The 16,253-nt window shown below is 42.3% G+C and overlaps 2 protein-coding genes across 2 annotated transcripts; both read left to right on the forward strand.

The window, feature by feature from the left end:
- The first annotated feature begins 4,297 nt into the window (after window positions 1-4,297).
- Window positions 4,298-11,222, forward strand: mcm8 (minichromosome maintenance 8 homologous recombination repair factor). The gene is made up of 21 exons (XM_069538901.1): window positions 4,298-4,838; window positions 4,875-5,015; window positions 5,229-5,294; window positions 5,388-5,470; window positions 5,659-5,808; window positions 6,012-6,109; window positions 6,206-6,404; window positions 6,597-6,682; window positions 7,011-7,156; window positions 7,288-7,362; window positions 7,435-7,570; window positions 7,731-7,761; window positions 7,892-8,029; window positions 8,172-8,232; window positions 8,350-8,430; window positions 8,792-8,987; window positions 9,102-9,315; window positions 9,410-9,619; window positions 9,734-9,810; window positions 10,165-10,354; window positions 10,568-11,222. The coding sequence occupies exons 1-21, from the start codon at window positions 4,721-4,723 to the stop codon at window positions 10,658-10,660; spliced, it is 2,589 nt and encodes an 862-aa protein (XP_069395002.1). The 5' UTR covers window positions 4,298-4,720; the 3' UTR covers window positions 10,661-11,222.
- Window positions 11,223-11,701: 479 nt separating this feature from the next.
- crls1 (cardiolipin synthase 1) lies at window positions 11,702-15,898 on the forward strand. Its single transcript, XM_020086768.2, has 7 exons — window positions 11,702-12,341; window positions 13,037-13,174; window positions 13,415-13,544; window positions 13,789-13,874; window positions 14,032-14,100; window positions 14,388-14,479; window positions 15,368-15,898. The coding sequence occupies exons 1-7, from the start codon at window positions 11,916-11,918 to the stop codon at window positions 15,459-15,461; spliced, it is 1,035 nt and encodes a 344-aa protein (XP_019942327.2). The 5' UTR covers window positions 11,702-11,915; the 3' UTR covers window positions 15,462-15,898.
- The last annotated feature ends 355 nt before the right edge of the window (window positions 15,899-16,253 follow it).

Genomic DNA, 16,253 nt, shown 5'->3' on the forward strand with positions numbered 1-16,253 from the left:
TGCCTTTCGGGAATTTCTTCAGATTTTGACAAGTTGTGCTTGGACTCAAAGATCAACGATGAGTCAAAGGTCACAGTGACGTCACCTTCGCCGAAGAGGTTATATCGACAAGAACATTAAAATCTTACTGAGATGAAACTGTTGATGTTGACTTTTTTAAATTACACTGAGCGCTCGGTCCTCGATCAGTTATTTTACAAAATATATAAATCATGACTTTAATTATAGTATAGCACCAATTTTAGATGCAATTAAGATGAATGTTTTTACAGTGCAGCTCATTAGGAAGATTTCCTCTGCAACCTGAAAGGTACATTTTAATTTAGTTTTATTTTTTATTCATGAACATATTTTAAACTTTGTTGTAAAAGCACTTTGGTCCAGATTTGATTTCAGCTTCATCATTTTCCTGCTGCTGTTTTCTGCACAAAGACAAAATCAAGATTAATTTCTTCTTCACTTTTGGCCTCAGAACAAAGTCATTTATTCTGGTAAGTGAAAAATTGCCTGAGCTCAATATCCTTTGCACCAAACACCGAGTACTAATTTATTTTTGTCAGAGTTTCTGTTTCATCATTATTCCATTGTGCCCATGTTGAGCATTTTCATATCAGAGTGTGGATTAAATAACTGTGTTTATGGTCGATCACCTGACACCCACGGGGGAAATGAAGGGAAATCATCCCTCAAAACCAACAAAGTTTGTCACATCCTCACAATAAACTCACAGAGAGAAACAAGCCACTGAGGTTTTACTTCAAAACAAGAGTTTAAACTCTGGCTGACATTTCTTCACTTCATTTGTTTAAAGATAAAACTGGGATTAAAAATACATCATGGCTGCACCACATCGCTCCTCCGTCCATCTCTTCGTGAAGCAGATTCAGGTCAGGAACACTCTTTGCTCTAATTGGGACTCGTTCAAGTTGCACAGACGCATCTTCACATAAATTCTCGTCGCTCCGGGCAAATTCACTTTTCATCGCACCCTTCCATTAACTTTGTGTGAAGTTGCGTCTAAACACTGCTTTGTCTGTCTGAACCCACGCGAACAGTATTTAATACAAAACAGCAGCTCAGAGCTGGAGTCAGGAGGTTTTACATGAGAGAGAGAAACAGCTCTGGCTCTGACTCAAGTTCAAATATGTTTCTCACTAATGAGCACGTATGTGATACTTGTTTAGTTCAAACTCACACAGAATTGCAAAAGCGACAATTGGCAGTTTTACTAATGTTTTTGTGAGTCTCTGAGTTTTGGCCAATGTGGGGTTGCCAGGTTTGGTGATCTGTGCCTTTTTAGAATCCTGCTTCATAGATTGCAAACAAAATAAATTAAATTCAAGATGAACAAACACAAACTTTTGAAATTAAAAACCAACCTTCTCTCGTGAAGCTGTTTTCCAGACAAAGCGTTCATTTCAAGTATAATCGCTTGAGAACATCAAACTCGGGCGCAACAACCATGTTTACCTCCCACATCTTTACAGTGTGGTTTTAATTATACGTTTCAAACGAGATCTTGTTTGTAATCTGTGCGTTAAAGAAGAGGAAGTTGTTGTGAGCTAATTGTTTCCTCATGGGATATGTTAAAATGTGATTGAAAGGAAGGGGCTCATTTCATATATTAGGTTAAAACTAATCAATCCTCACTGCTGGAAACTGATGATTTGACACACACACCACCACTGCTGTGACTATGTGTGTGTGTGTGTATGTGTGTGTGTGTGTGTGTGAGTATATTTCTTAATAGGCCGTTAGTGTGCAGTAAAAACCCAAATTAGTTGAGATGCAGAAACAGACCCACTGGGGCTCAGAGCAAATACGCAGTCATAAACACACATCTATCTGAACTAGTCTGTGTCTTTGCCCCAGATCAATATCAAATATTCCATTTTCTTTCTGAAGCTCTTCCAGAGTGAACATGTGTGTGTTAGTGTTGGGAGGTCACAGAGGTCTTTACTGTAATTGCTCTTTTTCTCATCTTAAAAATATACGTCTGTTTCTTTAAACGCAGGCATCAGGAGAGAGGCCGAGTGTGTGAAGAGTAATTTTGTGTGGTCATATTGCACCGGGCCGGAGGAGAAGAAATGAAAACCGAGTTTGATCCTTGACTTTCCCGCCAGACAGAGTGAAGCAGAGGAACGTTGTGCGGCTGGCGGAGGGTCCTGAGAGGCAGGTCTGGGTTTCTGTGTTTCACTGCTGGTGTCTCTGTGCATATGTTCCTCTCAGATAACAGCTGAAATGCCTCCATGTGTAATTGTAGTCTGGAAGTCTGCACAAATGTCAGCGGGACTCGGCAGCAAATTGCAAGAGTATCTTTTATTTTCCAGGTTGTGTGTGTGTAGGTTGGTGTATTTACATCTGTGTGTACTTGTAGTGTGTGTGTCTGTGTGTGTGTGTGTATGTGTGTGTGTCGGCTACTTCATGGTCACTCTGTGACAAACTCAAAGTCCTGATGAGAAACTGATAGAATCAAACTGAGAGGAGGCGTCTCCGAGCAGCCAAAATAAAGATCAGCGGTGTGAAGATAACTCTGTTTGACAACTTGTCCCCTCCCTAACACACACACACACACACACGCACACACACACACACCATATTGACACTCTCATCACATCCCAGCAGTGATGACTCACCCCCTGCTTCACGTGGAGGTCTTGAAATCTGCCACCAAAACCAAACTGTGTAATAAATGTAATTTAATTTTGCCTTGAGCTCACACAGATTTTCTGAGACACTTGCACTTGATTGATTGATTGATTGATTGTGTGTCGACAAAATGCCGCTGCATCCTCCTGGTCTCTAGCTGGTGCATGCTCCTCTCTGTGGTGATTGCATCTCTCTCCAGGCCCTTCAGTCTCGGGATCTGTCTCTAACACCTGTTATCATCACAGAGCTCAAATCAGTGAGAGTGAGGAGAACTGACACAGGACACACACGTCTCATCCCTCAGACTTATGAGGACAATGATAGTGGGAGAATCAGGGGCCATATTTCTTTATTTCTTACTCTGGCTTTATCTCTGGTTCCTTTGGAAGAGCTGTTGACCTTACAGACAACCGGCTTCACTATCTATCTTCTTTTTCATGTGTGTGTCTGTGTGTGTGTGTCTGTGTGTGTCCATCCATCCCTCTCAGCCCTCTGCTGTTGCCACTAACTACTCCAGGCCACAGTAGTTTAGGTATTGATTTTCCTCCTTGTTTGTTCCATCTCTTTTCTTTCCTTTCGCCTCCAAACCCATGTGTGTGTGTGTGTGTGTGTGTGTGTGTGTGTGTGTGTGTGTGTGTGTGTGCGTGCAATTTAAGAATGTTTGCACTTTAGATGCTAAACTGCAAACATTTTATTTGATGCTGATTTTACTTTGTGCAAAATCAATCTAGAATCCATTTATGTCCCGACAAGTGTGTGTTTATGTTCAATAGGGGCAGAGGGAAAATGTGTACGACACACACATTGTGTGTCTCATCGTTACTGTTTTGCATCACACTGTTGTCATTTGTCTGTTAATTCTTTGTGTTGGGTGAGATCATGGTCGTCTGTGTTTATGTGCACATGTGAAAACACTGATGTGTGTAATTCATCTTCCTTTTGTTGTCGTGTGGTGTGTGTTTCAAAATTCACCAGCTGAGCTCCCCCGATTTTTTAAAAAGCTTCTGTTGTTCAATGACAGGAAATGTCCAGAAGATGGAAGCAGAGCACAGTGTAGATATTTCTCTCGGTGAAAACCAGTACGGAGAATCCATAACTTCATACAGTTAAAATTACATAAAAATAAAAAAAAAAACAAGCTTTAACCTGCTTCATATCATAGACTGAATATAAAAGATTTATATATGTCACTATTAAATAAGGGATGCCAGAAATCAAACTTGATTAGCGGATGTTTTCTCCAGCCATGGTACGAATCTGGTGTCTGTGTGCATGTCAGTGATTAAAACACAAACTAAAATAAATCTCTTGTTCCCTCAAGATAATAACTTAAAAAATAAAAATATCTTTTAGGACTCCAGGGGCTGTGTATTTACATTTTATTTTATAGATATATATAGATATATAGATATAGATAGATATATAGATATATAGAAATATAAATATATATAGATATACTGTTGATTTACTTTAATATTTAATTCTGTTGTTTAACTGAACCACTCAGATTTATTTTAACTGGCAAAGTGACATTCGGTTGTAGTAGCTTCACTGACCGCCGGGTGTCAGTACAACGTGTCGGAGCCTAATCTGCTGCAGGTAGAATCAGAAGAAGAAGAAGACTGAAGGCGGAAGGAGGGAACTTCAACAGATGTAAACAAACCCGCGCGCGTCACCAACACGATACTTTATTCAAACTTTATTCTTTGTTTTACTTCTCGGAGCTTTTCACCGGAGATTAAACCAGAGGTTCGTATGACACCAGCGCCACTTTGAGATACAACAGCTAACGGAGTGAATTCATATCAGGTCCAATCAGACTCAAGCTAATGTCGAGAGGAAAAATATTCAAGGAGATAAATCAAGACGTTTCACAGTTTGTGTGTTTAGTTAATAACATATAATATGTGTTCCAGTAAATATCGTGTTGGTCGTAGTGTCGTGGTTGTTGAATGAACGTTAGTGGCGAATACACTTTTCATGTTTAGATAAATTCTCTATTTTTACAGAAGCTCGATGATTTTCAGTCTTTTTCTCTACTTCTTACTCTGTTGATTGTTTTAGGAAACCAATGAGTGGAGAGGGATCCGGTAGAGGCTCCTGGAGGGGGGGTGGTGGAGGATGGAGAGGAGGAGGAGGTGGTGGTGGTGGAGGAGGAAGTAGTGGAGGATGGAGGGGAGGAAGAGGAAGTAGTGGAGGGGGAAGTGGTGATGGTGGTGGAGGAGGTGGTGGAAGATGGAGAGGAGGAGGAGGAGGATGGAGGAGTAGACCATGGAGAGGAGGAGGATCAGGGGGAGCAAGAGGTTCAGGAGGAGGAGGGTGGAGAGGTGGAGGATCAGGGAGCAACAGCCTCAGCAGTCAGAGAGGTGAGTTCCATTCATCTTTTCATTTGACACATATCCAGTAACTGTGCTGCTGGTTGGTGCAGATGAGAAGTTCTGAGCTGAGCTGAAAACAAATCAAATAATGTGATATATTAAAACTATAACATTATTGTATGTATATTGATATTTGATTGAATGAAAATGAAGTTGAACATGACACGATCACTGCTAACTGACTGTCCCCCGTCTCCTCAGCTCTTTGTCAGACCACTCTAGATGCATTGTGTCCGTACAAAGGGTGGACGCTCTACTTCATAGAAGGTACATGATGATGTTACATATTATGGTCGTGATCATGTTATTGTCTTGTATCCATGATGTGTCTGTGTATTAATATGTTTGTTTTACGTGCAGGTTTCATAGAGAGCTCCCCTAGTGTGGGGAAGATCAAAGTGTTTGAGAAATATTTTACTTCCAAGATTCACCTGTATGACAAGGTCTGTCTGCCTGTGCATTTTTTATTATTCTATAAACTCACTTTTGGGTTATCATGTCTTAATATAGGCTACTATATCGACTGCTTACCTAAATACTCACGTATCTGTCTCATATCCAAATCTTCATGACAGTCGACTGGAACTTTTTATTTGGGTGCCAGTCAAAAGGAGTATTCCTTTGTGTACAGGATGAGATTGAGCGTCAGGGCAGTGTTCTGGTTGATTATGCAGACTTGATTGAAGACAAGACTGTACGTAAAGCAATTCCTGATCTAACCACAGAGCTGAAGGAACAACCAGAGTTGATACTCAACTGTTTGGGGATGGCCATTCACCAGGTACGTGCAGTTTTTCAGAATGTTAACATACCAGGAATCTTTAATAAGCAGCCTTTTGATAAATTCATATTTAATGTTAAAATGTAAAAGCAAAACTAGTTCTTGACATGCTTTTACTCTATTACATAATATTAGCAACTCTCTTTAAATATAAAAACCAAGTGAAGCCAGTCTGTCTGTCTGTCTGTTTGTTTGCGTGTCAGGTGTTGGCTATAGATTTGGAGAAACAGGCGGCTGAGTTGCAAGAGGAAGAACTTCCTGTTGCTACACCAATCATCAACATCCCTCATATTAGCGCAAGGTAATGCACACAGTGATTCACAAGTACTTGTTTGTATGACTAATGTATGACCACTACAGACTGAGTGAATGATGTTTTTGTGTTAATCATCCACAGACTGTACAACTATGAACCACTGACTCCGCTGCGGATGTTGCGTGCCAGTGTGTTTGGACGGCTCGTGTGCGTGAAGGGAACAGTGGTCAGAGTCAGCAATATCAGACCTCTCTGTACCAGGATGGCGTTCAAGTGTCAGAGCTGTTCGCAGACAATGTCTCTGCCACTGCAGCACGGGAAATACGCCACACCTACCAAAGTACATACATCTACACACTGTCTTTCAACCTTCTGTCTCTATAGTTGTATTTCCAAAACTTATGATACAAAATTAATACTGTATACTCACATACTTTCTCATTTCAGAATTTGAATATGATTATCTTTGACTGCATTCTATTATGATGATTTCAATTTGTGTGTATTTGTATATCTCTTTTATTTGATGAAGTGTATCCAGCCGGACTGTCGCAGTCGTTCCTTCACCCCCAGCCGGAGTTCTCCTCTTACACACACTGTAGACTGGCAGATCATCAAGTGAGTATATCATGTGCACATGGATGCAGTCAAGAAATAGCCAACTGAAATCCTAGTAGCAGTTGTCTGTGTAGGGCTGGACTGAACAAACTTCATCAGCTCCAGCAGTGATCTGAAAAAAGTAATTCTTTATGAGGAAACTCTAGAAAAAACTGAATGAAATGTCTATAAAAACTTGTTCTCTGATCATTAGATACATTTCTCCCTTGTTTTTTTATTTCTTTGGTAAATAAATAAATGCAGCATTGTGAGCGGTCAAGCTTTTACCGAAATATATTCTGTTGTAAAAGCACATCTTCAACATTTGCTCTGTTTTGCATTTCTTCAGGGTGCAGGAGTTGATGAGTGGAGAGCAAAGGGAGACCGGACGAATCCCACGTACCGTTGAGTGTCACCTGACCTCTGACCTCTGTGACAGCTGCGTCCCTGGAGACGCTATCACTGTGACTGGGATAGTTAGAGTTACCAACGATGGTAAAAACATATGGAGAAGCTAACTATCTGTTTAACTGTGGTATAAACTACAGTATAACTATGGTATATAAACTACAGTCAGGAGGAAGGACACTGACCACAAACACAAATCACCCACTTACTGTTTGCAGGTACTTCCCGGGGGAATAAGGATCAGTGTATGTTCCTCCTCTACCTTGACGCCACGTCAGTCAGTAATACTAAAGGTACTGTTGCACGCTTACCCTTTTTTGACTTTTTAATGCAACAGAGCAATGAAGTGTCTTCTTCACGTGTAGGTCAGCAGTCCAAGTCAGGTCAGGGATCAAGAGGGTCGCTTGAAGATCGTTCTGCGGGGGAGGAGTTCACCCTGAAGGAGCTGTACGCCATCCAGGAGATCCAGTCGCAGCCTCACTTGCTGAGACTCATAACGCAGTGAGATATTTATTACCTACAGTTCCACCAGTTTACTGTGAAAACGTTTTCAACCTGTAGATTTAATGGATTTAATGATCTAAATAGTTAGTTCATTTATTTTAACACTGTTGTCTTAACTCATACAAAGACTAAACTCTGCTCTTCTTTCCTCTGTCAGCTCTTTGTGTCCTGTCATCTACGGCCATCTTGTGAGTTGTTCAACGCAACGTTCCTTTTGACAAACTTAGGGGGAAGGACAGGTCGTTGTCATAGAGACAATAAATGAGTATTACTCTTGAATGTATCCTAAATCCAGTTCTGTCTCGTGTGTCTCTCGAGCTGGTGAAAGCTGCCCTTGCCTTGACGTTGTTCGGCGGCAGACAGAAACACACAGACAAGAACAGTGTTCCAGTTCGAGGAGACCCACACATCCTGATGGTGGGAGACCCTGGACTGGGAAAGAGTCAGATGTTACAGGTAACAGACGGAACGCAAAACACTTTGAATCTAACAAGTGATGGTTTGTCAGTTTGTGATCTTTTAGCTGAGGTTGTAATTTTAATTCATTTCTGCTCTTCAAATTGTGGATTTAGCGCTCTGTTTGTGTTGTTCTGTGTAGGCAGTGTGTAATGTGGCTCCCAGGGGAATTTACGTTTGTGGCAACAGTACCAGCACCACAGGTAACCTGTCAGCACCACTTCCCCTAAATTCTCTTGCATATGCTCACTCACATATTGTGATATTTAGATCTGTAACAATATAAAATGGGATTATGATATTACCTTCCTTTCTTTTAGGCTTAACTGTGAGTTTATCCCGAGATGCAGGAACAGGGGATTATGCTTTGGAGGCTGGAGCCTTGGTGCTGGCTGACCAAGGTAGGACAGAGCATCAAGTCTCGGTGGAAAGTCTATTTGTCTGTGTATATAAGTCATGTTAATGGATTTATTGTGTCTTTGATTACAACATTCAGAAATATTTGTTTGAAGTTGTCTCAGTCCTTTTCTAAAAAGATTTGATAGAAATCTTTGTTAATGTTTTTATCAAGAACTCCCACTTGAATAGTTTGGTTTTTAAAACGACTCAACTCAAAAAGGAATTAAAACAAACCATTAATGAACAGTCTCGTGCATGTTTTTGTTTCTTTCTCTGATTAATTTTCTTCCTCTTCTCTAGCTTTTGTCCTCCTCGACCGTTCTCATTCCCTTGTTATTCTCTTTCTCTATCTGTTCTCTTTAGGTCTGTGCTGCATCGATGAGTTTGATAAGTTGGGTAACCAGCAGCAAGCTCTTCTGGAAGCCATGGAGCAGCAGTCTGTGAGTCTGGCTAAGGCTGGAATCGTTTCCTCCCTTCCTGCCAGAACGTCAGTTGTGGCTGCAGCGAACCCAGTAGGAGGACATTACAACAGAGGCAGGACTGTCTCTGAAAATCTGAAGTAAGTTCGCTCTGCAGTCGCTCAGTAAATTTACTTTTGTTTTGGCATTGCTGCAGGTCTACATACTGTATGTCTGTGTAAGTAAGACTTACAGTTAAGTGTTCATCTCTTTAGATTGGGCTCAGCTCTGCTTTCTCGCTTCGACGTTGTCTTTCTCCTCCTGGACATCCCAGATGAGTCACATGACCGCCGCCTGTCGGAGCACGTCATGGCAAATAGAACTGGAAAAGGCAGAACGAGCAGCGCCACGGTCACCAGGGCCGACAGCGGGCTGAACACCTCCATCCTCCTGGAACACTCAGACATGCCACTGTCTGAACGTTTGCAGGTAAACATAGATCATCTCAGCGCTGTGCAAAAGATTTAGAAACAGTCAAAAAATCTAAATTAATATTTATGCATTAACATGTGTACGTTTTAAGATCCCTGCAGGTGAAACTGTAGACCCCATTCCAGCCTGCTTGTTAAGGAAGTACATCAGCTATGCTCGTCAGTACGTCCATCCGAAGCTCTCTCCTGAAGCAGCAAAAATACTTCAGGTCTTCTACCTGTCTCTGAGATCTCAGGCTCACACTGCGGACTCTACACCCATCACCACACGGCAGCTGGAGTCTTTAATTAGATTAACCGAGGTAGGTTTGTGTCTGTGGCATCTGCTTTTCATGCTGTAGTTTCAGGCGAACAGAACAAAGTTTTCCACCGGTGTTCCGGTACTTACAGTATGTGGTTGGATTCATTTTGTGTAGGCAAGAGCCAGGTTGGACCTCAGAGAGACGGCTTCCAAGAGTGATGCTGAGGATGTGGTGGAGATCATGAAACACAGGTGGAGTCTATGGTCCAGAAAATGTCTATTTCCAAAACCTATGATGAATTCATGATTTTCGTTTTGCCGTCACACAAGACAAAGCAAAGCAGCGAGTGATTTTGTCAGAAGCTGGAAGTGGTGTTTCCCTGGAAAAAGGAAGGAGGACTACACAGCACAGAAAAATTATGATCCTTGCAGAATAATTAATGTGACAATCAACAGAATGTTTCAGCAGCATTTAAGTGTCACCTCAAAAAAGTGAATTCAAGGAGAGGACACTTGGAGGAAAGTCTTAGTAGTTGTGTTGCTCTGGCTTCACTGTGGGGTGTAAATGTTTCTGTGTGTGTGTGTGTGTGTGTGTGTGTTTTGCAGTATGGCTGATACATATTCAGATGGTCTGGGCAATCTGGACTTTGAGCGATCTCAACTTGGCTCGGGCATGAGTCAGCGTGGCGCAGCAAAGCGTCTGATCAATGCGCTGCACTCTCACGCACAGAGGACCAATCAGAAGCAGTTCGACATGCAGATGCTTCGAAGTGTGGCCGACAGACTGAACATCAAGGTGAAAGCATTTAGATTCACTGAAATACACAAAATAAAAACCTCCAACACTTCAAAACCCTCATTTACCCAGTCGGGGACAGGGACTGTCTTCAAGGGTGTAGATCAACAGAGCCTCCAAAACTAGAATATTACTCCTCCGAGGCCCAACAGTGTCTTTAATTCACTACATACAGATGTTATACACACTGATCAAAACCTCTCTCATCTTTAGGTGATGGACTTTGAAGGTCTGGTGAGTTCCCTGAATGAACAAGGTTTCCTGCTGAAGAAAGGAGCCAAACTGTACCAGCTGCAGACAGTGTGATCCCTGACCTCTGTAACAGAGCCAGAGATCCTGCCCCGCTCTGCAGACCTCACTACGAGGTCAGTGTGTGGGATCAATGAAAAGGAAAAACAGTACCTGACGACTGTTTCATCTGTAGCTAAATCTTTCAGAAAAATTCAGGGGATATTTCATTGGTGAGAGTTTTGGACATTTTGTTTTCCACACAGGTGACTTTATATTATATTTATTTTTTACAAAATACAGTTGTAATGTACTATTTATGTGTGGCTTTTTTTATGTATGTTATATTATATTTGTGTAAATGTGTGGTATTCAGTAGCTTTCTGAACATCAACTTTTTGGGGACAGCAGCTTAACCTGCAGGTTCAATTCTGGACAATTGGAACAGGAAGCTTCAGACAAGGAAAAACTTTGTCTCTGGACATTTTGAGTCTCAAGAGTCCAGTATTTCTTGACTGTAGTGATATAAAAAGATGCACATGTACAATACTAGCTTCTCAGTTTTGTATTATACTTTGTTTATGATTTGCACTTTATTAGTTCACATGAAATGTTCAGTGAATAAATACATTTATTTTTATGTAAGTAGCAGCTTTGTTTTTTACAGTATTACAAAAACAGGTTTGGCGGTAAAACGTTTATTTCACTTAAATAAAATTACAACAAAACATGAAATATTTAGGTAAAACTTGCATTTTAACAATAATCATCCAGTAATGTCCGAGGACATTCACCGGAACAAAGTGGTGTAAAACTAAAGTACTAATTGAACTACAGCCTGGTTCATCTCTTTATTTGGTCCCCTGGAAACATTGCAGGTGTCGTTTGCACTGTTGCGTTTCTTATTTACATTTTTTGTGAGTTTTTGCAAAACAAGTTGATTAAGTAGTTTTCTTAGTTTGCACGTGTTTTTCTATTTGCGTGTTTTTCCTGTTAGCTTGTTTTTTCTGTTTGCGAGTTTTTTCTGTTTGCGTGTTTTTTCTATTTGCGTGTTTTCATAATGATCAGAGCTTTGATCTCTCTCGGACACCGTACATTGGATCCTTCAAAATAAAAGTCCTCAGATTGTGTTGCTGTTGTGAAGGAGAAGCCTCGTTGTCGGTTTTACGACGTCGTGCGTCGTGTCGGTTTCCGGCAACATGGCAGCCGGCTGTGCCGCTGTGTGATCCTCCCTCCTCTGACCGTGTCTCTCTCTAACTTCACCATGGAGCCGGACACCGGCAGCGCGAGGCCGGTGGCTCGGTAACGGAGGCTCGTGCATGTGCCGGTGAGGATGATTTGTTGTCGCGGGATCGCGAGTTTCCGCTGCGTGGTGTCCGCGCGCTGTGCGGGTGTGTGCGGACTCGAACCTGCGTCATGGCGGCTCTCACTCACACCTGTCACCAAGTGCGCGGGGCCGCGGCGGCCTCAGGTGAGCGGCGCGGGGCTCGTGAGGCTCCACGTGACGGACAGCCGCGCGAGCCGCTGGACCGGGCTCCTGCAGCCGGTCACGCCGAGCCTCCGGTACCGGCCCGGGGCCCCGTGTCTCCACCGGGGAGGTCAGCAGAGGTCGGCGCTGATCTCACTGTCCGCACCGCCTCCCGAGGCCCGGGGGCTCTGCACCGGGAAAGCGAAGGAGACACCGGACAGCCCCGCCGCGGCGGACCGGACCGAGGCCAGCACGGTACCGGGACAAGGACTGTTCAAGTTCAAACAGCTGGTGAGCTCACATCTGTCCCACACACGTGAGGACAACTCCACAACAACAGAAGAATGTCCTCCACCTCAGATCAGTTCTTGTTGAGTCTCTTTATACATTTTTGTTTTCACATCTTAAACAAATGCATTTGATCCATAATTGAATCGAGAAGCTTTCAGAGTTTAAATCATCGTCCTGTGATATGGTTCATACTTCGGCTGGTGTGACTGTCACTCACGTGTCGATAAAGACAAAACGAAAGTATTGAAATAAACTCGGTGAACTCTGCAGACAAGCCGAGTGTGTGTCAACAGTCAAAAGTAAAGCATTGCTGTCAACACGCGCATTTAGAGCAACATGGAATTGATGTGCTCGAGTAGTGAAGTCAATAAATTAGCCTCCAGAGTCATCAGCTGATATCAGCCCATCAGAAAACAAGACAGACATGTGAGACATGATGTGAGGGAATTCAGAAACAGTTGCTGTTACATGGTTTGTCCACTGGAGAGCACTGACAAGTTAGAAGTTTCCTTCTGTGTCTTGTCTTTGTTTAATTTTTAAAAAATACCACCAGATGTATCATCAGCATTTTCTCAATCACAGACATCAGTGTTCCAAGTGTTTTAAAAAATAAGTTGATTCTTTACCAACCTGCTGCATCGTGTGTTTGTGTTGATCTGCAGTAACACGTGTATTTACATTTTTTTTTCCTGCAGTACGAGAACCCGTGGACGATCCCCAACCTGTTGTGTGTGTGTCGTATTCTGCTGGCTCCGTATCTGGGTCACCTGATCATCCAGCAGCACTTTCACCTCAGCCTGGCTCTGTTTACGCTGGCGGGGGCTACTGACCTGGTGAGATATCTACAGCTGGTCCAGCAAGGAGGCTTCATGTCTGTGCTCAGGTTTCCCCTCAGCTGCACGAGTTCAAATCATTTTCAATATCTTGTATAAACTTTTATAAGAATCCAGTCTGGTTCTTAATCAGGTGCAGAATCCAAACTGGTGAAATCATTCATTTGTAAATCAGCACACTCACCCAACTCTTTTTATTTAATTGTCTCTCTCTCTCTCTCTTTCTCTCTCTCTCTTTAGTTGGACGGTTACATTGCCAGAACGTGGCCCACTCAGAAGTCGGCGTTGGGCAGCGCCCTTGACCCGCTGGCTGACAAAATCCTCGTCAGTATTTTATACGTCAGTCTCACCTACGCTGACCTAATACCAGGTACTGCACTGAATGGGTCTCTTGTTTTAATTCTCTACTTGTTTATTACTTTATTTAATTAAAAACAGGGAATCACGGGTTTCTTTTGAAAAAAAAGTGTAAAATCCAATAGTTTTCTTTATACTGATCTTCTCATATGTAGCTGCATTTTTAATTCTTTTAGTGTTTTTCTATATTATTGCATTTCATTGGCAGTTGTGATGATAACAGATTCTAAATTAGTTCTTGTTTTCTTTTGTCTTAGCTCCATTGACGGCTCTCGTGATCTTCAGAGACGTTGGTTTGATCGCTGCTGTTTTCTGGATCAGATACAAAACGGTTCCTCCACCGGTGAGACGCTTGAACTTTCTCAACTCACATGGACGCGTGTTTGTGTTTCTTTAATTGAACTTGTTTGAACACTGAGGCTTGAAGTTAGTTTGCACCAGACTTTTTAAAAAGTTCTTTACAAATGTTTTGAATTTGTTTTTTTTTTTTTTTTTTACAGGTAACGCTGGGTAAATTTTTTAACCCTTGCTACACAACAGCCCAGCTCAAGCCCACACTTTTCAGCAAGGTAAGAAACCATCGCACACTGACACACACACACACACACACACAGTGCCGTGAACTTTGAACTAAAGAGGAATTACGGCAACACTACAGCCTGTTTGTGTCGAGCAATTTCTTTCTAAGTCACTGTCAAAATGTTTCTTCTTCCACCGGGATCATGAAGAATTTGATTTGAGTATTTACAATAATCTTTGTGTTTTGCTTTAGCTGCAAAAAGCTCCTGGGACGTGTGTAACAAGTCTGTTATTCTGACTGTGTGTGTGTGTGTGTTTGTGTGTGTGTGTTTGTCAGGTGAACACAGCCATCCAGCTCCTCCTGGTCGCATCTTCTCTGGCTGCTCCAGTCTTCCAGTACACAGACTGTGTCCTGCTGCAGTGCCTATGGTAAACCACAGTCTATTACACACACACACACACACACACACACACACACACACACACACACACACACACACTGGAGCTGCTCTCCCGACCTTAATATCCATAATGTTCTCGTGGTTCCAACAAAGACATGTTTATAACGTGGAGGGATTTTGAATGCAAATGGTTTCATCTCAGTCAAGCACATAAATGCTGTTTGTTCCAGCGGAGCGTTGAGGTTAAGAGCGCTGACTCATTTCAGTCTACGACGCAGAGCGTTGAAGTGGAAATCAGACTCGGGACAAACAGTTTGCGGCGTCACGGTGACCCACATTTTTATACAAATCTACCTCGGCAGATTGTTGAACCGACTGACACGTGTCTTTGTCTACATTTGAACTGATTTTCAACATGTTTACTGTGAGAATCACAATTTAATGTTGGTGGTGAAATTTATTTCAAAACTGTAAAGCTGAGTGTGGTACATCAATGGATGCTCTTATTGCGTTCATAATGATAATGGCCTTAAATCTGTGAAACAACAAATATAAACCTGCTGATGATGGATACATGAAATTAAAACTTTTACGGCTCAGAACATTTGTTATTTGACCATTTTTCTGCAAAGCTGCCGACACAATCTGCTCGTCATTATTAATTCATATAAATTTAAATTGCACGATTAAAGTTTGTGTTTGTAATTCACACGAGTCTAAAGAAGGATTAACAAACCAGTAGCAGGAGGATTGAATAACTTCTCACTCAACACAATATGTGGTGATGATGCTTCAAAAGTCATTTAGCAAAACTCTAAAAGTCAATAACGACTCTGACGTTCCTTCTGTCTCATACTAGACACAGGTCTCAGATCTGCATTGACCCTGGAATGAACAGTGTATGTTTCCATTGCAGGTATGTAACGGCGGTGACGACAGCGGCGTCGGGCTACAGCTACTGGCATTACGGCCGCAAAACCGTCCAGGTGCTGAACACCAGGTCGCCATGACAGCCGCGCCATGAAACGGCCCGAAGGCAGAGCGAGGCAGAACAAAAGCAGCGAACAGCCGCTGCACAGACACTGATCGGCCGTGGCCAAAGTCGGACAGACAGCTGGACGACTGCCAGGAGCACTGAAACAAGTCGCTGTGACAACCATTAACGGGTCGCCATGGGAACGACGCATGCAAACCAAGCGAAGGTTGGAGATGGTTTTTACTGCAACACACACTACAGGAACACCTCTGGAGCGGCTGTGGACACGAGACACACGCTCTGATAGAAACGGCAAATACCAACGACGACCGTCCGCATGGTTCACGTCAATTCATCTAGCGAGAGCTTTTATTTTAGCTTTTCAATCAGGAGCCTTAGATTTCATCCCAATCAGTCACATGATTGTCAGTTTTGTAAACCAATGATTTATGATTAAAAAGAAAAAGAAAATCTCCTGGTTTGTGTTTTATTTATTTTTTTTTGTTTTATGCACGTGACCGTTTTGGATGCAGACACAAATGTTTTATCTTGCGAGACACAAAACTGACAGCAGATCCATTTGTAATCAGCAGTCAGAGGATTATTATTCTGCATGTAAAGAAAAGAAAAGCTGACCAGGGCGAAACAGGACAAGCACGTCCTCCTGATTCCACAAGAATAATGCTAGGACGTCTAAAATGAATGCTAATGCTGACGTCCTGAACAGTCTGGTGTCTGCACTTCAAAATGATCTTTTTAGCAAAATCACATTTGCATGACACTCAATAACTTGAATAGAGCCCAACAGAGCTCTTACCTCCGCCAA

The sequence above is a fragment of the Paralichthys olivaceus genome, chromosome 14, assembly GCF_024713975.1.
Source record: "Paralichthys olivaceus isolate ysfri-2021 chromosome 14, ASM2471397v2, whole genome shotgun sequence".
NCBI classification, from domain to species: Eukaryota; Metazoa; Chordata; class Actinopteri; order Pleuronectiformes; family Paralichthyidae; genus Paralichthys; species Paralichthys olivaceus.